This window comes from Hemicordylus capensis, chromosome 2 (assembly GCF_027244095.1).
Source record: "Hemicordylus capensis ecotype Gifberg chromosome 2, rHemCap1.1.pri, whole genome shotgun sequence".
Taxonomy (NCBI): Eukaryota; Metazoa; Chordata; class Lepidosauria; order Squamata; family Cordylidae; genus Hemicordylus; species Hemicordylus capensis.
The window spans coordinates 422,838,883-422,865,101 of record NC_069658.1 but is presented as its reverse complement, the minus strand read 5'-3'; the positions used below and the strand labels follow the sequence as shown (position 1 = coordinate 422,865,101).

Below are 26,219 nucleotides of genomic sequence, written 5' to 3'. Positions count from 1 at the left end.
GGGTCGTGGTGGACAGCTCTTTCAAAGTGTTGACTCAATGTGCATCAGCTGTGAAAAAGGCCAATTCCATGCTAGAGATCATTAGAAAGGGGATTGAAAATAAAACGGCTAACATTATAATGCCCTTATACAAAACTATGGTGCGACCACACTTGGAGTACTGTGTACAATTCTGGTCACCACATCTTAAAAAGGACATTGTTGAACTGGAGAAGGTACAGAAGAGGGCAACCAAGATGATCAGGGGCCTAGAGCACCTTTCTTATGAGGCAAGACTACAACACCTGGGGCTTTTTAGTTTAGAAAAGAGACGACTGTGGGGAGACATGATAGAGGTCTATAAAATCATGCATGGTGTGGAGAAAGTGGAGAGAGAGAAATTCTTTTCCCTCTCACACAACACTAGAACCAGGGGTCACTCCATGAAATTGATTGCCAGGAAATCTAGGACCAACAAACGGAAGTACTTTTTCACACAATGCGTGATCCACTTGTGGAACTCTCTGCCACAGGATGTGGTGACAGCCAACAACCTGGATGGCTTTAAGAGGGGTTTGGATGACTTCATGGAGGAGAGGTCTATCAATGGCTACTAGTCGGAGGGCTGTGGGCCACCTTCAGCCTCAAAGGCAGGATGCTTCTGAGTACCAGTTTCAGGGGAGTAATGGCAGGAGAGAGGGCATGCCCTCAACTCCTGTCTGTGGCTTCCAGCATCATCTGGTGGGCCACTGTGCGAAACAGGGTGCTGGACTAGATGGACCTTGGGCCTGATCCAGCAGGGCTGTTCTTATGTAACTATTCCGATAGATTATGATGTGCTGGATCACACTATTTCTTGTTGCGGTAATTCCAGAATTCGGGTACCTTTGTGTGAGCGGAAGGAGAGAATAGGGAGGAAAGCAGTGGAAGTTGTGCAAAAAAGACTCTCTGAAGAATGGCATTAGTTGCTGCCTGAAAAAGTTCTTCATGATCAGGCTCTGAACCTTCTCAGTTTGTATAAATGCTGCTTTCCTGCTTTATTCCAGCATTGAACGTTGCTGGCTATTTCAGGTTATGGTCATGGTTGCAGCCAGATGGGATGTGCACATTACAGTATCACTTTTCTTGTTTAGGATTGCAGTGTTCTCTGTGACTGTGTTCTACGATGAGAGAATTGTGGTGGTGGCTGAGCAGCGACCAGATGCTTCTGAAGAGGACAGTTTCCAATGGATGAGTCGTGTGCTGCAGGTCTGTGCAAGTTATGCTTGCTTGGTTCCCATCTCTTGATGAGTTAGCAGTCTTTTAGAAATAGAAGCATTCATAGCTGGTCCATATATAATCAAACACAATTTGATGGGGTGTCTAAGTCAGTGGTAGGCCACATGCATCTCCCAAAGTGGGATGCTATTAGCAGGGATGGTCAGCATCTGTATTATCAGGAGCCACTCTATCATCCAGATCAGGGATTCTCAATGTTGGGTCCCCAGATGTTACTGGACTTCACCTCCCATAATCCCTAACCAAAGACCACTGGGTCTGGCGATTATGGGAGCTGAAGTCCAGTAACATCTGGGGACCCAACAATGAGAATCCTTGATCCAGACCATGAGGCCAGAAGTATATTTTGCTGCAGAAACTTACCCCATGGATGGTCAGGCTCTATAATGAAGTTCACACCACTTAACACTTCATCTATTCTCAGTTACAGTGTTATATACAATTATATGTGTTTACATATTACATGTATGACACACAAAATCAGAAACAGATGTAACACAGAAACATGAAATATATTTTTGACAACTTTTAAAACATTTCCCTTCAATAGTAAAACAGTTTGGCAAACATTTTACCCGACAATATTAAACTTAGTAGTGCTTCCAGGGGCCAAATTCAGTCCACAGAGCTCTGGCTGGCCATCACTGCATTGTGAGAATCCAGCTTTAAAAAAAGAAAAAAAATCAGGAGAAAGCTCATGTTGTCACTTGAAAAATTTTAACAGTGAAAATTTTAACAGTGATGTGGGGGATACCAAAATGAGCAGTACAACAGAAACTCAGATTTGTTTTGTTTTCTCAATGATGTTATGTACATCTGCATATCAAGTTTCTCCCCCAGGCCAATTAAATTTTTTCACATTTAAAGGTAGCAGTTGCAGAACAAGGATGTTAGAACATGGCATTGTGACCTTTTATTGGAAGAGAGGAATTGCTTCCAGTGCACCCTGGAAATCACAGGCCACACAAAACTGTTTGCACCAGTCTGCAAACGAGAAGAAGCAATGTGGGCATAAACACTTTCTGGCCAACACTGTATTTTTTTCTCCCACAAAATTGCAACTTCCCTTTGTAAATTGGAATGAGGTGATATTTTCTGTGTGAATTCCACATAATTGAATCTTTTCCTGCTGCCTGCCAGTTGTTAGTCCAATATATTATCTGCCAGGTTCACAATCAGCAACCAGCTTGTGATGTACTTAGAACATGGTTTTTGGTGTTTACATGATTTGCCTATTTCTCTCTTAGAACTGTCTAGGATGTGAAATATGACTAGCTGCTAATAGATACTTCTGTAATCTTCCTTTTCCTTTATAGGCAATTGACAGCATTCATCAAGTGGGAGTATATTGCCTCGCTCTCGTTCCAGCCAATACTTTGCCAAAAACTCCTCTGGGAGGGATCCATATATCTCAGACCAAACAGCACTTCCTAGAGGGGTCACTGCACCCGTGCAACATTCTCATGTGCCCACACACATGTGTAACCAATTTGCCAAAACCCAGGCAAAAACAACCAGGTAATTGGGTGACACACCTTGTTGCACTAAAAATGAAAAATATCCCACCAAATGGATTAAAAGCTTGTTCGTGAAACTGGTGAAATTGTTCATCAGACAAGGCCTCACAGTTTCTTCTCAGACATCTTTTGATGGAATTTTATTTAATGTGAAAAGTGGAAATGGCAAAGAACCAGGACAAGAAATGGATAAAATGAATCTGATCTAAAATGAAAATAATTTCATTTGTGTAAAGCATTTAAAACCAGCTCAGTATTTTGCCACTGCTGTTCACTAACCTTTATCTATCAAGAAGCACTTCTACATTTGGCTCTCTGTTTTCTAAATCAGCAGAGGTCTTCCACCCTTTGCTGAGGACACAGTGCCATCTGCATAGTGTTGCCTGTTACTTCCCACCCCTTCCAAACTGTTAATGGCCAGCTTTCTACCTCTACCCTGCCCCGTGTTCTGACCCTTGACGAGTCTTATTGTGCACATTGGCTCTCCCAGACCCTGCTCAGAAAAATCTTTCCAAAGGTTCTTCAACCACTCAATCCTTGTAGTTGGAGGATCTGCATCCCTCCTTAGGAATGTGCAGAACCGGTTTAGGTACCCATGGTTTGGTCCGAATTCGGACTGATCTGTGCCAACTGGTCCGTGCACTCCACACCCCTAATCCTCACAGAATGGACTCTTCCCATCTGCCCCCTAACCCTTCACCTTGTTCCCTCTGCAAGTTTCTTAACAGTGATCATCCCTCCCTCCTCTGCCCCTCATTGTTTGCTGTGTAAGACTTGGTCCCCTGCCTTGCTACTGGAATCTTCTTTTCCTCCTAATAAGTGTGGTTCTCAGTTCTGTTCCCTTTCCACAAGCAATTATTTGTAGTCAGTAATGCTGTTTGTTCTTCTTTAACAAGAGCTGGTATCTACCAACAGGTGTCGGCCCTGCCTCTGTGATGGTGGGAAATCTGGTTGCAGGGAAGCGCATTGCACAGGCTTCTGGGAGGGACCTTGGACAGATAGAAGAGAATGACTTGGTGAGAAAGGTGAGTGCCTGTGGCATATCTGCACTCTTGCAAATGCATGTTAAAAATCATCTCCCTGTATCTGCACCAGAATTCTAGGCCTATGGGCATGATTCTCCTGGCCCTAGGGCAACAATGGCATGATGCTATTTATGTTTTATTTCCAAAGCAGAGTCTTGGGCTGAAAACAGCAGCATAGTGATGTTTTGCCTATGCATGCTTTATTTGTGGCCCTTAAATTTCTGCTGCTTACCCTGGGCATGTGCTACTTCACCTGAGTAAGTGGCTCCTAACTTAATTGTATCGCCCAGCTAGGCATTTACTCTCACTGGGACGAGAGAGTAAGATTTACATCCCTTTGAGAATGGTGTTAGGCTCATAGGTGGCCCTAGGAAAGTGTAGCCTTTGCACTTGTGCTGAGTCCTACTCCTGATCCCTCACTCTTTTTGTTTGCCTTTTTGCTTCACTGGACAGCTTGTCCCAGCTTCTGTGCATACCTTGCAGTTTCCTTCTAACCTGCTGAGTTCAGACTCCCCACTGCCTCTCTATTTCCACTGAGGCACTTGACAGGCAGATGATATATAAATGTGAACCTCAGTGAGTTACTCATGCAGCCCATCAGGGATTTCACACTGCCCACTTTCAGCTCCCTTGCTCTGCCTTCCCCCAACACCCATCTCATGAGTGCCATGCCTCCAAAAGCAATGTTTTTTTTAATAAAAGCTTTATGGTTCTGTAAGTCCTAGGTTGCCCATCTATATATCTATATATATATTTCTCCTGAGTGTGCCCAGGAAAAATGCATCCCGGCAGCCCAGTTGATTGGCTGGGCTGCGGGGGCGCCTGATTGGTCCTGGCGCACCCAGGAGAATTGCCTGGCTGGGCGGCTGCGGAGGCAAGGCGGCGGGCCCGGCCGCGGTGGGCCAAGCGGCGGCGGGCCTGCCAGCAGAGGCAAGGCGGCGGGCCAGGCGGCGGTGGCGGGCCCGGCCGCGGAGGCAAGGCAGCGGGCCAGGCCACGGCGGCGGGCCAGCTAGAGGCACAGATGCTCTGTGCCTGGGCCCACTAGTATATATATAATTCTCCTGGGTGTGCCTTGGAATGTGTGTCCTAGCGCCCAGCTGATTGGCTGGGTGGCGGGTGCACCTGATTGGCTGAGGCGCACCTAGGAGGATTGGTTGCTGCGGCGGCAGCGGGCCTGGCCGCGGAGACCAGAGGTGGCGGCGGGCCCAGCCTGGATACGGAGGGAAGGCCCAGGAGGGGAGAAAGAAAGGGAGGGGACAGAAATGGCGGTGGGGAGGAGAGGCGGCTGGGCCTGGAAGCGGAGACTGGGGCAGAAGAGTGGGGGAGGGAGGTAACCGCCGGCCCCAAAGAGTACACAGATGCTCTGTGCAGGGTCGGCTAGTACAATTTAAATGTTCATTCTGTTTTCAGCATCAGTTCCTGTCTGAGGTACTCCAGTGGAGAGCACAAGCAACGCCTGAGCACATGCTCTTCCTCCTACTCAATGCCAAGGTACAGACGGGGCAGATAACTTTCTAGTGCATCGTTTGCCAAAAGTTACAGGGTAGTTTGTGCTTGCTCCAGGTAGAATACAGACACAATTGGTGCTAGTTTCTTTCACATTGGGGGGTATCCAAGCTTAAGAGTTGTGTGCCATGGTAATTAAGATGAATGTAGCACTTTGGCTCACAAGATTAGCCTGGTGTAATGGAAGGCTATTTCAACATCATAGAAAATGCAAAGAGAGAGAAAACGAAATTGAACAGAGGTACAATCTAAAGTCATATCGGATGAGGTTATGCATCTGTTTACATTTATGATAAGGAAGATTTGGCTAGTAATGGACTTATGTGATGTAGTAGCTGGAGGAATAGGAAAATATAAGCAGTTTTAGTGGACCAGACCAGGGGCCAAACTAGCACAATATCTTCTCTGAGTGCATGAAGCTTGAGCTGCTTTTGAAGATGTGTGTTATGCATTCAAGAATATCAATTCACAAATACAAGTCCTCTAGCAGCTTAATGATCAGCAGGATCTTAAAAGACAACCATGGTCTTGGCACTTTAGGAGAATATGTGGTCAGTGTTAAACTCTCTTAACATGAGTTTTCTAGTCCTTTCTTTTAATTCAACGGTAGTGTTCACCATTACCATATCTGCATGGCAGAGGAAGTCACATGGTTTTGGGAGACAGCAGGGGAAAGAACACTACTTTAGCGTAATGGGGTGATCACATTAAAGTACAGGCTACCACTTTCCAAACTAAGATTAGTGTCTAGACTTCTGCGCCCAAATTGAATTGATGTTGTTAAGCATTTTTAAGAGCATTTAAATACTCAGGGGCTTTCCCATTTTTATTTATGCTCACAGCAAGCAGGTATAAGAAGTAGGTATTACTGTATTTCTTTTTTAATGAGGAGGCGGCAGGATTGAGAAATGGCACAATCACATCGTGCTCAGCCAAGTCATGTGGTTCTTTTAACAAAAGCATCTTTCTCCAAAGACTGTCACATTTTCCATTGAAAGCTGTAATCCTATACACATTTACTTGGACGTAAGCCCCATTAAACTGGTTGGGACTGACCTGAGTAAGTCTGCATAGGGTTCAGCTGTTTGTGCACGGGCATAGTGAATGAATGGTGCACTAGAGAGCAGCCAGTATTTGCTTAGATAGGTCTCCAAAGTGCTCCCTTGGTGCTCGGCATAATTCTTTACATTATCCTGTCTGTTTCTACAAGGGGGCTCCTGTGTGTACAGCCACCTGCCTGCAGCTGCATAAGCGAGCTGAGCGAATCGCATCGATTCTGTTTGAAAAGGGACACCTCAATGCTGGTGATAATGTGGTGCTGCTCTATCCTCCTGGTAAGAAATGCACAGGGCTGTTGGGCGGAGTGACTTCCCAGAATTTCATCTATCCAGGGTTCTCTAAACTGTGTATTGTATCTTTTTTTCATCGCTGGACTGTGGAGAGTGCACTGTGGTGTTCAGAAAGTATCCTAATTCAAGGAAGATCGCATAGCAGACTTAACAGGAAGTCATGTTTAAGAGATGATGGGAGTGGGTGGGAATATCTCTACTTCTGCACTTTCACTCAGGCAAAATTGTTGTTTTCTCACCCAAGCAAATCTCTTTCCTCCCGTATCTCATTTTGTTGAGTGAAACCTGTATGTAACTCAAATTTACTTAAAGCTAGATGTATAGTCATTCGTGAAATATGTCGTCCGGGATAATTATTTCCTTGTCTTGAGTTTTCTGCTGTATAAATGTCTTCAGTGTGGCATAGATGCATCAGGGAGATGATGTCTTCCGTGAGAATTTAAGTAGTACTTTTGGCCCCAAACAATTTGTTTTATAATTGTTAACTGCGGGCTCTTTGAATGTCCCCTCCTCTGAATAAAAATGCCCAGAGTTTCTGTTGACAAATGTGATTGTCGGGTGGGGCAGAATCTAGTAAGTGGCATCCCCTTTGTGTGGTTTATCATTCAGAACTGCCTTTCACTGTGACAAGCAAGTTGTACTAGTGATCCCTGTCTTAGGTCTGCTGCATTTGGTTTTCCCTGCTCTGCCATACGTTTCTAAGGCCAAGTCAAGAACTTGCACCAGAGTTTCCTTATTGTAGACTCTGGTTTAAGTGGCTCCTTTCCTACATCCCCTGTCCTCAGGCCTTCTCCCCATTCTCTGAATGTCTTGCCTTCTTCCTCCAGTCCTCTTGCTTGGCTTGCGTTTCCAGCCTGGACTATGGGTGGGCTGCCTGCCATCAAGGGCTGTAACTCTGTGTGGTGCTTGCAGCAAAAATGGTGTCTGGAGGACATTGAGCCACTTCTCTGCTATCTCTTCCTGTGTTCCCTGCAGGCATTGAGCTCATTGCAGCATTCTATGGCTGCCTGTATGCTGGCTGCATCCCAGTGACTGTCCGGCCTCCACACGCTCAGAACCTCACTGCCACTTTGCCCACCGTACGGATGATTGTAGATGTGAGTAGTAGAGAGTTGAAAGCAGACTGTTGCATCTAAGGAGATTGTTTGTGCCTGCCCTGTCGTTTCAGGGTAATAAAAAAGCTGTTTCTTGAACATCAGCTGATACAATGTCTGTGTTAATCCTGTGAGAAATGGTTTCATTTAATGATGCTGTAACTGTCAGTTTTTTTAAAAATCTGTGAAAATACCTTGTTGCTACTTAGAGCTCAGGTTCGGAGGTCACAGGAAATGGGTTTCCTGCTATGAGAACAAGCCTTGGAAATGCTCACGCACTATCCCCTCCCCACTTCTGCATGCATGAGAGAGATAGGACGAGAGTTGAAGGTTTTGCTTTCAATTTGACCTAAACCACAGTTCTGCATTATATATGAACTCAGAGAATTGTGGTTTCATTTAAGGCATAGATAGATTAAAACAAACCAGGATCAAATGGTGGTTTTAGATCCTGGTTTGTTACCTCACTGTGGCTCAAATTAAACCACAGTTCCCCAGGTTTGTATGTTCAAAGCAAAATATCTCACTCTCCACCTCTCTCATGCAAGCCTGCAGTTCTCTGAAGTTAGTTCTCATAGTGGGAGAACTATGATTTCTCATTACATCTGGACTCGACCAAAGTGAACAGGAATAGTTTGCATCTTGCCAGCCACTTTCTCTTTGAGCTTCAAGAGGTTTGGCTGCATGTTCTATTTTCTACAAAAATGTACCAGATATTTGTGAAGTATTTGTTCAGCCGTTGGGCCATAAATTGTGAACAAGAAAATAGTTACATTCCTATGTTGATAAACAATGGTACTTTGGCAGCTGAAGGTGCTATAATTGCCTTCCTTATTTTACCAAGCGTTAAAAGGGCCAAAATCATCACAGGTTAAGATCAAAATTGGACAGTTGGATTTTCATGTGAGTTCAAACTCCTTATTGTACAGAGTTGGATGTGCAGAAAAGCAGAGGATGTTCATAAAGCATCAAATACTAGACAGAAGTCTAACAGTTCAAGTATTAAACATGAGACCAGATTCAAATCTCACTTCAGCCTTGAAATTATTAGCTGGCATTAGGCAAGCTGCTTTGTCAGCATTACCTCCCTCTTCCTTCTGTAATGTGGGCTAATACTATTGACCTACCTTGCAAGGTTCTGGGGAGATAATGTATGTTAAGCTTTTTTTTTTTTGTCCCTCGTGCTGTTTAACATCTGCTGGGAGAGGTCATCTGGAGACTTTGATTGAGTTGTCAGCAATATGCAGATGACACTCAGCTCTATCTCTCCTTGTCACCTGATCCTATGGAAGCAGTGGATGTCCTTAATTGGAGGACTGGAGGCAGTGATGGGTTAGATGCAGCTAATAAATTGAAACTGAATTTGGGCAAGATGGAGGTGTTGTTGTTCAGTAGGAGAACCAATCGGGATAAGGGGATTTGACTGGTTCTGGATGGGGTTGCACTCACCCTGAACAAGCAGGTGCGCAGCTTGTGGGTATTGCTGGACCCGCCTCTGCTTTTGGAAGCTCAGGTGGTGGTGGCGGCCGGGGTGCCTTTTCAAGGCTTTGACTAGTACACCAGCTGTACCTCTTTCTCAAGAAGGCAGATCTGGCCAAGTTACCCACACCCTAGTCACGTCACAGCTGGATTACTGTAACACACTCTATGTGGGGCTGCCCTTGAAGAATTTTTGAAAACTGCAGCTAGTGCAAAATGCGGCAGCTAAGTTTTTATCCAGAGCTGCTTACTGGGATTACATTACACCCATTTTGAAAGAGCTACATTGTCTGCCAGTTTCTTTCTGGGTCTAACTCAAGATGCTGGTTTTGACCTTTAAAGCCCTTAACGGTTTGGGCCCTGGATACTGCTCCCAAGGTTTCCTGCCTGTGTGATGATGTCATCGGAGGAAGCTCTGTTCCATGTGCTAACAATGAGGGAGGCTCGGCAGTCATGCACATGGGACAGGGCCTTCTCAGTTATTGCCCCCAGACTTTGGAATGCTCTCCCGGTGGGCATCTGCTCCTCAGTCTCCCCCATGGTTTTTAGAAAGCAAGTAAAATCTTTGCTTTTTACCCGGGCTTTTTAGAGTGTTATTTTTGTTGCTGGTGCTTTGTATTTTATGGTTATATTGTATTTTGTATTTTTATATTCCATTTTCATATTTTTATGAAACTTGTATAGGCTTATATTGTGTTAAAAGTTTTGTAAACTACCTTGAGATTGTTTTAATGAAAGGAGGTATAAAAATTGACAATAAATAAATTTTAAACACTCAGAAAGCACTGCATAAGTGCTTGGTGGTTGGGTTTGTGGTAAAAATCATGTGATCAAATTTAACATGTATCTTTAGTTCTTAAGTTCTGAATCAGGTTAGCCAATATTGCTTTATATTTCTCAGCCTTTCTTGTTTGTCTGCTAACAGTAGTAATTTGTTGCATATGTTTAGGTCAGCAAAGCTGCCTGTATTCTTACAAGTCAGATCTTGATGAGGCTTCTGAGATCCAGAGAAGCGGCAACTGCTGTTGATGTGAAAACCTGGCCAACCATAATTGACACAGGTGATGGAGCCTGTTAGTCCATTTACTTCACATTCAAAATCTTCCAGTGGTTAGGAAGCTACCTGTTCAGGTTTACTTGCATGTTGAAATCATGTAGGAGATAAATTTCTCACCAATGTCACAACTAAATTATTGGTTATCCAAAGAGAACAGGCACCATTTAAAGTTCCCAACAGCTTACTGCCGTCTTCAAAATGAAAGCCTGATTCTGTCAGCATATGAGAACAACTGACAACCTAGCAAATTTCTGCACTGATGGGATAGAGGGAAAGCAACAACAGCTGGCTAGATTCTAGAACATATCAGCATGAAATGTTTTATGGCCATCTACAAATCAGGTCATAAAATCAGAGTATGCTCAGAGCCATCACACTGATTCTTTGCCACACCTGTAATAGTAAACGAGTATGTATCCTCATGGGCCCATCTTTGGTACTTTTAAAATTGAGTAGATTGTGTCCCTGAACAGATGTGGGCTTTCTCTTCCCCTTCCCAATGACTGCCAGTTGTATTGTATGTGGAAAGCAAGGAAATCCCATTGTCGCTGTCTTGCAGGAACTAGTTCCCTTGCCTTTTCAGTAGCTCCTGCTTGGTTTATTCCCCAGAGAAGCCCATTTTAAACACCAAATACGAATTAAACACCTTCCTCTTTACCTGCTCCAGATGACTTGCCCAGGAAGCGGCTACCTCAGGCCTACAAACCACCAACTCCAGAAATGTTGGCATACCTGGATTTCAGTGTTTCTACAACTGGGATGCTTACAGGAGTAAAGGTACCGCAATAATCAATGTTTGGGTGCCTCTTTTTTTATATGCTGTCCCAAATGATTTTAAAACATTTTTAAAATATAAACTTACTGGATTGCTTCTCACCTATATAAATAATTAGTAGTAGATAAATAATGCTGAATTTGAGGGGGGAAAGTGACACTGCTGTATGCATGGGATTATGCATTCAGGAGGGACTTTGAGGTTCCCGGTTTTGGCTGCAAGACAGCAATACAGTGGACTGGCATATGATTCCTAAGTGAATAATTGGAGTAATGTTCATGTAATGTTCATGGTATTCTACTGGCTTGAGAGTAGCCTAGCGATGTGCATGGAACCAGCAGGGGCCAGTTCAAAGGTGGTGGGGGATAACTTTAAGGGCAGGGGAGGGTGCACTGACCCCCACCAGTGCTCACTTAAAAACCGGTCCGGTGGGGTGGCGGCGTACCTTCCTGCTGCCCTTTCCAGCCCGGTTTTTAAGTGAGTGCCGGTGGGGGAAATGCAGTGTGTGTGTATGTGGGGGTGGGGGGAGTGCACCCTCCCCTGCCCTTAAAGTTACCCCCCCCGCCTTTGAACCATCTGGTGTTCGAACCTGTTCGGAGGCCCATAAAAGGACCTCCGAACAGATTCATGCACTTCCCTACAATAGTCTAGATCCTGGATGGCTAAACTATAACATAGGTACAACATTATGAGTCAATGGTACCTGGACAGAAGGGGCTATCAACTTATCTGTGTCAGGATCCAGGTCAGCTTATTTTCATGCCAAAAGCTTGAGCTAACTGTGTAGGGCAGTAGTTCCCAACCAGAGTTCCTGCAGCCATTGCTGAACTACAACTCCCAGCATCTCCAACCACAGTACATTATAGCTGGGGTTGCTGGGAGTCAGCAACAGCTGGAGGAACCCTAGTTGGGAACCACTGGTGGTAGGGCCTAACTATGGTGAAACAGTGAGCTTGGCTCTAGGAGGATTATACTCCCTCCCTTGTGCTCTTTGTTAAGTTGTGGTGGGGGCTGAACTTTCTTGTGCATGATATGTGTATCAATATGTATAGGTTCCCCAGGTGGGTGAGGTAACATCCATTTGTTGTTTAGCTGTCATTTTATATTTGCACTTGCCGTTTGGTATTTGTGTTAATACAAATGTTGTTATTATACAAATGATGGTATGTTAGGATGGCAATCCCTCCCTCCCATATTCACCCTCAAGATCACATGTAAACCATGAGAGTGAATATGATAATGGCATGGGGTTCTTGATAGTGCTATGCAGAAGGCAGCATAAGCATCTAGTAAGGATTGATTCTGGGCTTTTTGCCCTGATCCACTGAAGTAAGAAACTAGTGCTTTTAAGTGTCAACATCACTTACTCCCATGAATTGTGATGTGGGTTTTCATGGGCTTAAGGTTGTCATTGTCAGGCTCTTTCCATTATCTCTCTGGGATTTAATGTCCTGTCTGTCTTTTTCTAGATGTCCCATGCAGCAGTCAGCGCCCTCTGTAGAGCCATAAAACTCCAGTGTGAACTGTACTCCACACGGCAGATTGCCATCTGTCTCGATCCCTACTGCGGCCTCGGCTTTGCACTTTGGTGCCTTTGCAGGTAGGAACTGGGATGCAATTAGAAGAAATAGTAGGCTGCCAAAGGTCAGGTTCCTGGCTGGTAGAATACTGGTCTTGATATGTTGAAGAAAAGCCTGATTGCAATAGGTGGGGATCCAGGTGTTTCCATTCAGTCAAAGTAAATCCAGTTTATATGGGCCAGCGATCCAAACTCCTCCTCTCCCAGAGAGCTTATCTCACCAGTTATATTGGCTGAATGTCTAGCATTTCCCTTTTATTTTTAATTAAGATCTTCAGAGGCTTTTGCTTGCAGTAGATTTGACCTGTGTTTGGTGAATGCCCCACAAGGGCATAATCTACACAGGTGCTGCACTGACACAACACTCTGTCTCCTGCAGCAGTGCAAGCAGCTGAACCCCAGAGCACCTTGAGGGGTGGCTGAAATCAGATACAGCATGGCCCATAGGGCTCCTTGGAGCCATGTAAGGGAGGTAAACCATATATCATAAATAAAAGCTAGACAAGAGCCACTGGTGCTGATGCAATTGCTGTCTGAAGCAGTTGTGACTGCTCCCAGCTAAGAAAAGGTCAGTGGCTTCCTGTACAATCATTGTGCTGTGTGATGTCCAGCTAGCCAGCATGCCTGGAGTTTGCTGGGTTTCGGCTGCCTGCACAGATGTGTGTGGCTGCTCAGGGACGAGTGGGTTATGGATCACACTTGGGTGTGCACAGTTAGTGGAACTCATTTCGCTCCAAGAATTAATGTCCTGTCTGTCTATGATCTCCCCTGACAGTGTGTATTCGGGTCACCAGTCCATCTTAATTCCTCCTATGGAGTTGGAGTCCAACCTTTTCCTGTGGCTGTCCACTGTTAGCCAGTATAAAATACGGGACACTTTCTGTTCCTACTCGGTCATGGATATGTGTACAAAAGGCCTTGGGAATCAGGTTGATGTATTAAAGGTAAGAAGATCAGGCTAATTTTCTTTGTATTGAAGGGAAGGATTTGAAATGACTGAAAACACATTTTTGTTCAGGCTGTCGAAATAAAATTTGGGGTTCCTTATGTTGCTTTGTTTTCTCTCTCTCTCAAGTTGAACTGGCTACTTTAAATAGCACAGCTTCATAATCCCATAGAGAAAGATAAGGCACAGTCCACTGAGAGAGCCTCCTGCATAAGCCCCATTGAATGTATGAGGGAGCTGCATAAGTGCTCAGCTAATTCATATGTACTGTTTGTTGCTGCAGTTCAACCTAAATGTATGCAAATAGCAATTGTTTCTGAACTCTCACTTATACAGCTATCTTTGATATTATTTCCCTCTTACATTCTTCTCATCATTTTGGTAAGAGATTATGCAGTGTTTTAGAAATTAATGTATCTTGAAAATATTCATTAAAAATGAAATGGGGCAATTTGTTTTTCAAACTTAAACAGTCTTATGTTCGGCTTGGAGTGTCTGTTTTTTCTTCCATTGATTTTTACAAGCTGTTAGCTGTGGATGGTTGAAAGGGAATGTTGCAGAGAATGTCTCAGAAAGCACAAACAGCACCCTAGGATTTGGGAGTGGAGTGCTGTGCTGTTAAAAGTCATGGATGCTTCCAGTATAAGGCATGCACACAATGTCCACTCAGTTAATTTTAGATCCCGCTCAGGTTGAATCAGGAATGCCCCACTCTGAATGCATTTGCGCACACACTGACTTGATACTGCTGCCCAGAACAAAATTCATTCCGCACACAGATGGAAAAAAATAGAGAGAATACTGGATGCTTCCAGAACATTCCTCGGGTGCAAGATTTTGGTTCACTAAACAAAACCACTTTCTGCTGGGATCAGAGCAGCCAGTGGCTTGTTTGTTAATATTGCTATTTATTAATATTGCTTTTTTGTTAATACTACTATTTTCACAATGAAAATGTTATGAAAATAGCAGCCCCAACTGAGGTTTGACCTGCTTTCTTTGATGTTAACTGGAGTTTTGTAAGTGGTCAGATGGGAAGGGTGAGTCAGTAGGCCCCATTGTTAGATTTTTTTTAATTATTATTATTTTTTTGCTGTGTTGATGTGATCTGATTAATATCTTGCTATTTGCACAAACATGCGTACAGTATTGTTTAAATTATTGCCCAACAGCCTTGATGGTGCGTACTGACCTGAGTCTTTGAATGTAATCTACGTCCTTTGAACCTTTACATTTTCCCCTCCATCATCAAGGGCTGAGGAAGCTCTGGTGTCTCATACAAGTGCAGATGATATGGGAAGAGCACTGTTGGTATATTTTCTTTGGCCTCGTATACTTTTTCCAAGGAGTACACTCAAGATATTAAACAGATGTGGTCATGTCAGCCATTACCTTGTTAAGCTTTGAAGGCTAGAATTAGGGACAGAATGGTGTTGAATGGGAGAATTGACCAATGTTCTCTGTGCTTGGTACCTTGAAAAGTAAGCCATATTTTCAGCTCTTTTGACTTCTGTGTATTGGCAGGCAAGAGGTATTAACCTGTCAGGTGTCCGGACTTGCGTGGTGGTGGCAGAGGAGCGCCCCCGAGTTGCTCTTACTCAGTCCTTCTCCAAGCTTTTCAAGGACATTGGCCTCTCATCTCGTGCAGTCAGCACCACCTTTGGGTCAAGAGTCAATGTAGCTATCTGTTTACAGGTAACAGTGGAACCTTGTTGTTGTGTGCCTTATTGGGATTCAGGTGCCCTACACAGTAGGTGTATTCCCAGCCTGCAAGTGGGGCTAACTTTATTATCTTGAAGGCTTCCAAATGCTGACAAAGGATGTTCTCTAGTCTAGAGAACTACCTTTTTCACAACCCTTATTTCTACTGATTCCTCAGAACCTTAAATAGTTACCTTACCTAAAGGTCCTCCTGTTTCTGTGACTGGAGACACTTATGACAATTTTATATAGGAGACTGAGACTCTCCAGGGGACCAGCTTGCTCAGAGGAGCTTCAGCGGGAAGTGGTAGAAGTTTTCCCAGGAGAATACAAGCATTTTTGCCACTGCAGCAGAGACTGCATTCCCTTAATAACCCTCTCTTGATCCCTACATGGTCTGAGTTACTGGGCATATGATCATCCAGCTTAAACTGTCCTCCCTCAAGGCTTTGAAATGCTCCTAATTACACTGTTTCTCCCATTAAAAGCAGGACAGCGACAAAATTTAAAACAATATTTGTTATGGTTTTAGGGAACCTCAGGGCCTGATCCCACCACAGTGTATGTGGATCTGAAATCCTTAAGACATGACAGGTACTATTTTTTTGTTGTTGTTTGTCTGCATTCTGTGACTGATAGATTGTGCAGATTAAGTCATTCACACAGACTTGCTTAATTAGCTGAACTATTAATGGACTGAACAAGTTAGCATTTACTTTCTTAGAGAATTATATTAGGGCTTAGGTGCGGTTTCTGGGAATTTGGGAGCAATAAAGGTTTTGGGGCTATGAGGCTCTCTGAAAAGAAGTAGAGGGCAGAGGATGAAAAATTCATTCAGACTGTTGATGCTATTTTTAGCATTCTGTCCCTTCAGCTAAGTATTTACCACATTCCTCCTTAGCAGCTGCATGGATGTAGTATCTGACATCTTAAATTGTAAGAACTCCCCTCCCCAATAATTAGATCAGCTCTCCAGTGCTACAAAAAACAAAACAATGAACCCTCTGTGCATTTGCAGAATCTATGAGAGTTCCCGTTGTCATTACAAGCAAGCCAGTTATGCTAAATTTACCATTTATTTCATTGTAAGTCAATCCCTTCATATATCAGCAGGAAGGTTGTGCAGAAGTAGCTTAATGTGGCTTAAAGGCTTGAGTGGTGGACTGTGATGGATATTTTTTTGACGGTATAATGCTGTGATTTAACTAACTGAAGGAATAGGTCTTTCCTTGTATTTCAATAAGTTGTTAAGGTTGTGCTTTTTAATATCTTTTGTCATAATTGCTCTGAAAACACAAGCATTTGCTTTTTCTTTCTCTGTGCGTTTCTTTCTCCAGAGTGCGGCTTGTTGAAAGAGGTGCTCCCCAGAGCCTGCTGCTCTCCGAGTCAGGCAAGGTAATATGAGTTGCAAGTTGTCTGGCACACACCAGAAAACCTTTGGTCCTGAAGAAATGTTTTCTTCATTTTCGTGACATAGGAGGACAGCTGGATTTAGTTGTATGGCATGGGGGAGAGTGCTGAAGGCACCAATGCAGAAACAATAGGAGAGGCCACCTCTGAGGTGCACTGGAAATAGGTCATTTATGGAACTTAACACATTTTGAGAAAGTCCTCTTCCTGTGCTCCGTATTCCATGTGGCAAAATAATCCAGACCAACCTTATATTCCTCTGGGCACAAACTAATAAGAACATAAAAACAGCCTTGCTGGATCAGGTCCAAGTCCAGCATCCTGTTTCACACAGTGGCCCACCAGATGCCACTGGGAGCCTATAGGCAGGAGTTGAGGGCATGCCCTCTCTCCTGCTGTTACTCCCCTGCAAATGGTACTCAGAGCCTCTGAGGCTGGAGGTGGCCTATAGCCCTCCAACTAGTAGCCAATGATAGACCTCTCCTCCATGAAGTTCTCCAAACCCCTCTTAAAGCCATCCAGGTTGTTGGCTGTCACCACATCTTGTGGCAGAGAATTTCACAAGTTGATATAGAAATCAACTAGAAAGGCTTTTGGCTTTTTTGGCTTTTTAACCCAGAGAAATATAATGTTACTCTTGGCTTAATCTTAAAAATTACTCTGCCATATAGAATAAAGTGCCCCTGCGGCTTTTGCTGAAACATGTGGGATCCACTAAACATATTTCTAGTGCACCTTTGAAGTCAGAGCTTCTGTTGTTTCTGTATAGCATGCGATGGAGAGAGAAATTCCTAGATGTGAAGATGACAACGGCTATTTCACAAGTTTCCTGTGGTTAGAACTGAAGTTATCTAACTAAGTACATGACATTGTTCATCTGTACATTTCAGATTTTTTAAGTGTGCAAATGAGACCCACACCCCTTTGGAAACCTATATCATTCAGGGACACTATAAGCTATGTCTGACAGCTATTGAAAATTAAAATTTGTTACTATAGATATTGGTGTGAGTGTGTGTTTGCACTTGAGTCAGTAGCTGGTATCAGAGATGGACGATAATTATCCTAAAGAAAGATATGTCAGGATGTTTGGAGGTTTTTCCCAATTCTGCAACAAGCTAATTGGAAACTGTAGCATGTTTGTGAGAATTTCCTGAGCTGAACTGAATCCTACCAACCCAGGTTTTCAAGTGGGGAATGTTTCCTCACTATACATTATCTCAGTGTTAGCATTGTATTTACCAGCATAAGAACTGCATCACACTAAGAACTTGACAAAAACGGACTTGCAAAACTTGAGGGCCATTAACTCAATAATCTACAAGCTACAATAACTAACATATATTTTTCATCTCTATTAGATATTGCCTGGGGTCAAAGTGATCATTGTTAATCCTGAGACCAAAGGACCTGTTGGAGATTCTCATCTTGGAGAGGTATATATTTTTGGTTTATGCACATGGGTCTGGCTCAGGTCACTTGTATACAGCTCCCGTTTGTTTCAAAAGGTTGTACTGCTGTGATTGATGATTTCACATTTTGGGAAGCTGGAAGGCACGTGTCCTCTTCGACATGTTGAGTTTGCATGAGAGTATATTTTTGAATCTTAAATGAAATTCATTTTAGAAAAACACATCAATTCTGAAAGACAGTGTATTTCAAACTTTGCACTTTATTCTTGTTGGCTGGATATCAGAGATGCATCTGGCTTGCAGGCAAATCACTGCCTAGAGAGTTCTATATTAGGTGGTATATCAGTTCAGTTCAGTTCAATGAATAAATAAATACTCTATTTTACATCTTCTTATAGTTGAGCCTGTTTTTGTGTAAGATGTACCTTGTCTGTTTTTGGATTTCCTTTCTTAGGCTACTGGAGTTGCCCCATCCCTCTAGGTTTTAGGCAGGCTGTGCCTTTTGTATTTTCTGACAAGCTGGGGAGGCACCCTTTGGTTTTCATGTTTGCTCTCAACTGTGGCTGGTGTATTATGTTTAATTTTGTTTTATTGAAGTAATCATCCTAATAAGAAAATTGCTTTTTAAATCCAATATTTATCATCTTCACAGATCTGGGTGAACAGCCCCCACACTGCCAGTGGTTACTACACTATTTATGATAGTGAAACCCTCCAAGCAGATCATTTCAACACACGCCTGAGCTTTGGTGATGCTGCCCAGACTCTTTGGGCACGAACAGGGTACCTTGGCTTTGTACGCCGGACCGAGCTGACAGCAGCCAGTGGAGGTAGAACAAAATGTGCCTTTTTCTCTCAGTGGAGAGCGGACATAACTACTGAAAATAACAGCAGTATGCTGCTAACTCCAAAACAAAAATGGTTAACTGCTTGTAGCTAGCATATCTCTGAACTAATTAAAACATGCGTGCATCTATTTTTAGGTTCAGAAGTGTTTCCAATATTCTAAAAATAAGTATGGTCCCACAACGAAATGTTGCAATATATCCTTGGTGTGCATGTGTTACTGAGCGTGGTGAAAAAACAAAAGTTAGCAACAAAAACCTTGCTGTAACACGGGCCTCACTTCATATGTAATTTCCCCCTCTGTTCCTCAGCACATATAGTTTAATTCCCCACACCAAGAGCTTAAATGTGTCAAACCCATGGTTAGTGGGAAAACTAAAGAGTTTAGGACACCTTTCCCTCTCAGAACCAAAAGGGGTTGTGACTGTCCTGAGGAAGTATTCTTCAAGTGGAGGAACTTCCCATTCTTGTTGTTCAAGCCCTCCTTCCCTCCTCCTCACCACTGAGTTCAATTAGCTCTGCCCACCTTATTGTTTAAGTGCCCCCTGAGTCCATCAACATTCCACTCCATTGAGTTATACTGGGGTGGTTTGGGCCCCCTGGGATTTTTAACTCTTTTGGAAATAGATATAATACAATAAAATACCTGTAGCTGTTCTCATAAGCATTAGAACTTAAGGCAATATTGTGATAGCAATAGCAGATTAATCTCTTGTAATTCTTTTAAAAGAGAAAAGAGGTTAAAAGATAAAGTGCATATGTTCCTTTATTTTATTTTTAATGAGCTTCTAGAATGAGGGCACTTCTGCATCCGCTATCTCTATATTTACTGAGTTCATTTTAAATAATTTGTAGGTGTAACCTTTAATTTTCCTCCTTAGAACGCCATGATGCACTGTATGTCGTAGGGGCACTGGATGAGACTCTTGAACTACGGGGCTTGCGCTATCACCCAATTGACATAGAGACCTCAGTTTCCCGGACACATAGGAGCATTGCTGAATGGTATGACGTGATGAAACGTATTTGCTCTCCCTTGAAATGAAAATTTAGCATTACTAAGCTAAGATGTAGCAGTACAAACCAAGATCACAGATCTTGGCTTGGCTTTTCTGCCTACACATTGACTGTTATTTGTTGAGAGCCTTGGGTGACAAACTCTCTGCTTTTCCTTCTGTGCTGATATGTACACCACCCCAAAACATTTAGGACCAATTAACACATGGGTTTGCCTCTGAATGTGCACTCAACAAGGGTTTGCCTCTGAGTGTACACTCAAGTCAATTCTAGCTCTCTAATGAGCATACCTATATGATACCCATGTTTTCAGACACCTTTGTTGCATTCACATGTTATATTTTTAGGTGTTTGATTAAAATATCTTAGATGGACAACTTAAAAATGAAACAGCCCATGGATTTGAAATGAAGCTGAGCAGGATATGTTCCAAATGTTCATCTTAAGATGTTACCTATTAAGTGTTTGAAATATAGATTGAAGGATTTGAAAACAAAGCCAACAGTAGTAGATTCTCTTAGGCCAATTACATTGGTTTTTAAAGCTAGGATTAAGAAGTGATCAACTGTGTCTTTAAACATCACATCCATTAAACAATACTGGGGATTTTAAAAGACTGAAGTCAGATGTAGCCCAAGAGCAGTTGCTAGAGATTGAAGAATGGCATATTCCAAAAACAATATGTGTGGCTTCATCGGCACAATCTATGGCAGGATAACCTTACAGTACATCTGCAAAATCTGGATTGCCTCACTTTCCATTTGGCCCCTTGCTCCTCTCCCATGCCACCTATCACTTTGGTTCTCCTCTGCTTTTCGGCCATATCCCAATAGTGTCAGTTTTTGGTCTGCAAGGGGTGGCATTTCATGAGTAGGACCAGGCTCAAGGATATTAAGCAGATATAAGGTGCAGATAGTCCTCTGCATTCTCAATGTAGATACTCTAGTGCCCCCTGTTAGTCAGCCTCAGAAGGTAGGAGCAGCAACAGAGCAGAAAAGCCACCACAGATTTGAGGTTGGTTTTTTTTACCTTCCACTCAAAACAGTTCCCAATTAGTGGAGTTGGTGAAGTGGATAAGAGGGAGCCCACAGCTCTATATGTGTGAAACAAGATTGTGTTTGTCCATGTAAGTAGGTGACTATGCACCTGTTCTGGTGTGGGCTATCGCCTGAGATCACTGATTGTGGATCTCAGGCCAAAATACATTCCCCAGGCTTGTACAAGACAATATGGATGAGTTCTTAAGTTCCGGGCACCAAGTGCTTGCTATTCCCTTGTAGCTCCATCATGTGGCACTCTGCTAATGAGATCATTAGCACTACATGCTCAGTCCTTCTCACATATCTCCAAAGTCCAGCTATTTACCAGGGCCATGCAGGAAGTCACTACAAGAGTGGCAACAGCACTGTTCTTGGAGTAAAAAAGGGCCCTGTGTCAAACCAGAGCTGTATATAACCTTATAACCGATGGCTGACATCTAGACTAAATTCCTCATGAGCAGCCCCACTGAAATTTATGGGACAAGTCATGACTAACATGTCCCATTAATTTCAGTGAGGCTGCTCATGAGGAATTTAGTCTCAGTGTCACCCAGTAACTCTCAAGTCACTTTAGTTTTCATAACATTTATACCAAATGCCTAGCTTTGAAGGAGAGGAACATGACCAAGAAGAGGAAGGTGTGCTATAGATCTGTAGACTGTGTGCGTGTGACTTTGATTCTGTAAATCTCTGTAATAACTATGAATCTCTTAAACTCTCTCCTAGTGCGGTGTTCACGTGGACCAACTTACTGGTGGTGGTTGTGGAGCTATGTGGCTGTGAACAGGAGGCCCTTGATCTTGTCCCTCTGGTTACCAATGTGGTTCTTGAAGAACATTATCTGATTGTGGGAGTTGTGGTAGTGGTCGATCCTGGGGTGATTCCCATCAATTCCAGAGGAGAGAAGCAACGCATGCATCTCCGTGACAGCTTCTTGGCTGACCACTTGGACCCCATCTATGTAGCATATAATATGTAATGTTAGGAGTGCAGGTCACAGTACTGTTTACAGACCTTGCAAGGATCAGTGATGGCTGTGGAAAAGAAACATCGGTTGACAATGAATGATGATTGTTGTGAAACTGGGCCCTGCTATCCTTTCCTCTGTATTTTCCTGGATTTATAACAGAATGGATTGATCAAAAGGCAAAAGGTGGCAGTCAGTGAAGAACATTTGTATTGCAGGGTGTTAGCTTTATGGACAATGGAAAGATGACCTGCATGAGAAACAAATTACTAAGGCCTTTACTGTAGTGTTAACTTTTTCATCTGTTGTATATATTTGTATTTTTTTCTAATACTGTTTTAGGATTCTATGGGGGGAGGTTATTTAGTTTAGATGGCAGTCTGTAAGAACAAGGTCATGAGAGTCCTTCTCATTCCCCAGTAAACAATGTGCTTTGCAACTGTAAAGTAGTTTCCTTCTGTAGCGTTCTGTTAATATGGGATCACACTGCTTACTTAAAATTGTGCCATGACCAAATCCAATAATCCACTGAACTAAAGAATTACTTACTCATATAGATATTCCATGAATTTTAAGGGGGGAAATGCCTATATTTTAAATATGTAAATATTAATATGCATAATGCATTTATTTAGAAAATTGGCTCAGATAATGCCATCATATGAGGTAGACATCATTTAAGGACTTCAACAAATTCATTAAAATAAATTATGTTTTTGTTAGGCTATTAATGCAAGAAATGCAGAACATAGGTTTATATGTTCAGTTTCTACTGTTTTGTTGCTGGCCAGAGTATGTCATAGCATGTAGAAACCTATTTTACAGGCAGATGTGTATAAAAGAGGCTGAGGTCCATAAGCTTTAAAAGCATTTTAAAAACAAAGAGAAGAAAAAATATCTCTGGAATGTTTAATGTAATCTGCTCAGCCTCTGCTTATCCTTGTCAAATAGCATGTAGGCAGGAGGACACCAAGTAACCAGTTACAGTGTGTCATGATTCCCTCCTTTCCTGATCATGCACAGTAATGGATGCAGATGCACAGAGAGACTTATGTGTAAACTGGAAAAATAGCCCTGCCATTACCTTAAGGCTCTTGCTGCTTTCTGGGTGGGACTTGTTACAGCCAAGCAAGAGCTATTGCAGAATGTCTTCGAAGCAAGGACAGTGCACTTCTGTTGAAAGCATGGAGAAATACCTCTCCAAGAGTATTGACAAAAAAGTGGATGCCTTAAAATGTGTTGGAATCACCCTTGTCTGGGTTTACAGTCCCCTGTTCCCACTGGGCTGGGGAGGAGAAGCAACATTTCAACTTTTGATTTAGATCATCGTTTTTCTGGTTGCACCCTTTGATCCTTCTCCCACCCTTACTCTTATGTTATTTGTTAAAGAACACTGAAAGCTGATGCCAGAAATGGTGACAACTCTTCTTGGGCCATTTGTGGTCTATTGTGTAAATAGTTAGAATATTTTAATAATCTGTTTACCCACCCTGTAACAAAGTTAATGGTTTTTAGACATTTTTAAGAGAGATATAAATATAAACTTGGATTAAATCTCGAACTTACAGCAGCTATATTAAGTGCAGCTCTATCCCTTAATTCAAAACAAATTCCAAACATATACTTGAAACTCTTTCTGTACAAACTTTCAAACTTTTTTTTAATGGCTTGACATATTGATATTTAGACTGCTTTTAAATATGTTGACAAAATATGTAAAGTTCCTTCTCTGGTCATACATAAAGATATTGGGATATATTCTGAAACAAATAATCATAGCAAAACTAGGTGGAGGGAGGTCCATTGCTTCAAATGGTTGAAATATTAACCACTGACTCTTATAGTGGAGACAGTGTTAATATTTTGCATTATCAGTATTTCCACAGTGTGGTGCTGCTACATAGATGAAAAGCCCTCCATGCTGATACCCTGTTAGCATGTCATTTGCAGTGGTGGTTAGGGGAATGCACACACAAAGGAGTTGCTGACATTCAGCATGTGCACAGCATAGTACAGATAGGCTTCAGCATATAAATGTCCAGCACACTTCAGCCCTTATGGAGTATAGCATGTTCCTCTGCCAATATCCATGGCAGTGTTTTCTCCACCAACGTGATATCTTCCACACCCACTATACATTCTCCCCATATGTAGGATGATAGAAATCTTGTGTGCAGTACAGAGAAACGTCCTGGCGTGACATTTTTAGAACTTCTATCTGGAAGACTTGTATTGTATTCTAAATACAGCAGAAAGAAATCATTCTGGTCTCTAAATACACCATTTCCTCTTGATTCAATGTTTAAGCAATTTCTTTCTGATTAAGTGTGTGATTTTAATGCAGAGTGTTATCTTTCCAAAAGCCCTTACAGTCAAACCTATGGTGATTTTAATGTACTTTTTAGGCTTGGGACCTCCTCAGTGCTGCACAATTGTTTGCCTTCAGGTAGCTTATATAAAATGGCTGAGATTCCAAAGGAATGACTGTGGAATTGGTGTCACCTTTACCTGAGCTCTGACACTGATTTGCTCTGTGTGGCTTTGGGTATGTTGCTCCATGTTCTCCATCAGTACATGAGATAATCCAGCTTTCAAATGGACTTCAGTAAGGATGTTGTTCCCCATAAGTTTTGCTAAGTGATCTATCTGGAGCTAGCTTGCCCTTTCCTCTGCCACATGAACCACCTATATGGTGGTGGTGGTCTTTAATGAATCCAAAGGAGCAGAGTCAGTATCTCCAGCCCTGTTTGTTTGGATTTTAGTTTAGTTCAGATGATACTGAGCCTAGGTTTCCAACAGTGTCTATTGTTATGAAGCCATTTGGAGCGGCTGTTATCACAAGAATCCGTTTACTACTATGAAAACCTAATTGAACAACAAAAACATCTTTCACTTATTGCTTTCACAGAACTTCTGCTCTTGTTAAGTATGTTTGTTACTGTACCCATAACACCAGCCCTGTTCATGTATATTGCTTTTTAAAATTTCAATAGATACTGTAGTCAAGAATGATGGGCAATGCTGAACTATGCTGGAGATATGGTTGTAAAAACAATAGGTTCATTGACTTTAGCCCTGAAGGCATTTTTTCCTTTTGTTAATGTCAATACGTTTACCATTGTCAGATTCAAATTACAACAGTGTAATTATGTATAAAGTTTTTTATTTATTTGAAATTAGGTTTTAGATATACTTTTTTTTTTAATTTTAACATCTGGCTGGACAGTGTTCCATTAACGCATTGATTGTGTCTCCTTTGTCTTGTGTTAATAAATAATGATTCCTGACTGCTTCCTTTGTTCTTTATCTGATCTCCTGAGGAGTGGGGCTGGGGAGGTAAGAGACTTCTGGATCTCAAGAACATATGGGTTTTTCTGAAATACCCTACGGATCTTCTAAAGAACCAGACTTCTTCCCTCAGGTCAAGCTGCATGTTATCTCTTAAATTCTAGACAATCTTGAAGTAGACATATAACCTAGTTTAGTACTGGCTCTGCTAGTACAACCCAGTGAATGTTGTGCTGTTTCCATGTGATGTCTTCCAGAACTAGTTGGTCCTTGTTAATTTCTTACTTTCTCCAAAAAACTGCATTACTCTAGAAACAAACTGGGAAGCAGGAGAACATGGAGGCAAATGATATGGTCTGTGTAGCACAAATAATTAACAACTGGAAGGTGATGTTTGGTTCTTTTTTTTTAAAAAAAGGTTTCATTGGTACCTGCAGCTAACTTTTAAAAATCCATTAAGTTCAGCATCTTGTTAGTGATATAGTACACCTAAAGAGGTTTTTATCCATGTACAGTAAATGGGTCTAAAAATAAGGTTTCTGTCCAAACAAGAAGTCATGTCTTTGTCCAAACAAGGTCATGTCAGAGATCCAAAAGAATGTGTCCATGTCTTTTTTGTGAATAAGTACACACATTCATTTTAGAAGTAAATGTAGGTATAGGCCCCTCAAATGCATGGTGCAGATAGGAAGCATGCTGCTATGCCTGCATTCAACATAACATGCAAATAACTGTACCTGTGTACACTGCACAGATTGTACAAGTGCTGAACATAATGAGGTGATGCACACGAGCTCACTGGGAAGGGCAGGCAGGTGGGCTGAGGGGCAGGCAGGAGCTCGCCTGCCTTTCCCAACAGATGAGCAGCCACTGTCCTCCCCTCGGCCGCACCGAACACTCACATGAGCAGCAGTGTGACAAAGGGAGATGCTGGGAGCAGGAGGGATTCTCCTG

At 42.5% G+C, this 26,219-nt stretch overlaps 1 protein-coding gene across 5 annotated transcripts in view; it reads left to right on the top strand.

Moving 5' to 3' along the window:
* The window catches only part of DIP2B (disco interacting protein 2 homolog B), a 241,709-nt gene extending 216,445 nt beyond the window's left edge, over positions 1 to 25,264 (top strand). For all 5 annotated transcript variants that reach the window (XM_053301091.1, XM_053301088.1, XM_053301087.1 and 2 more), the window contains 17 exons: positions 1,113 to 1,227; positions 2,574 to 2,775; positions 3,690 to 3,799; positions 5,210 to 5,290; positions 6,516 to 6,639; positions 7,630 to 7,751; positions 10,177 to 10,288; positions 10,952 to 11,061; positions 12,529 to 12,659; positions 13,414 to 13,582; positions 15,109 to 15,279; positions 15,818 to 15,879; positions 16,623 to 16,680; positions 18,057 to 18,131; positions 18,760 to 18,937; positions 19,835 to 19,958; positions 21,737 to 25,264. In XM_053301091.1, coding sequence (XP_053157066.1) covers positions 1,113 to 1,227; positions 2,574 to 2,775; positions 3,690 to 3,799; positions 5,210 to 5,290; positions 6,516 to 6,639; positions 7,630 to 7,751; positions 10,177 to 10,288; positions 10,952 to 11,061; positions 12,529 to 12,659; positions 13,414 to 13,582; positions 15,109 to 15,279; positions 15,818 to 15,879; positions 16,623 to 16,680; positions 18,057 to 18,131; positions 18,760 to 18,937; positions 19,835 to 19,958; positions 21,737 to 21,989 — 2,197 coding nt within the window. In that variant the 3' untranslated portion in view covers positions 21,990 to 25,264. The remainder of the gene's footprint in view (positions 1 to 1,112; positions 1,228 to 2,573; positions 2,776 to 3,689; positions 3,800 to 5,209; positions 5,291 to 6,515; positions 6,640 to 7,629; positions 7,752 to 10,176; positions 10,289 to 10,951; positions 11,062 to 12,528; positions 12,660 to 13,413; positions 13,583 to 15,108; positions 15,280 to 15,817; positions 15,880 to 16,622; positions 16,681 to 18,056; positions 18,132 to 18,759; positions 18,938 to 19,834; positions 19,959 to 21,736) is intronic.
* Positions 25,265 to 26,219: the final 955 nt, after the last annotated feature.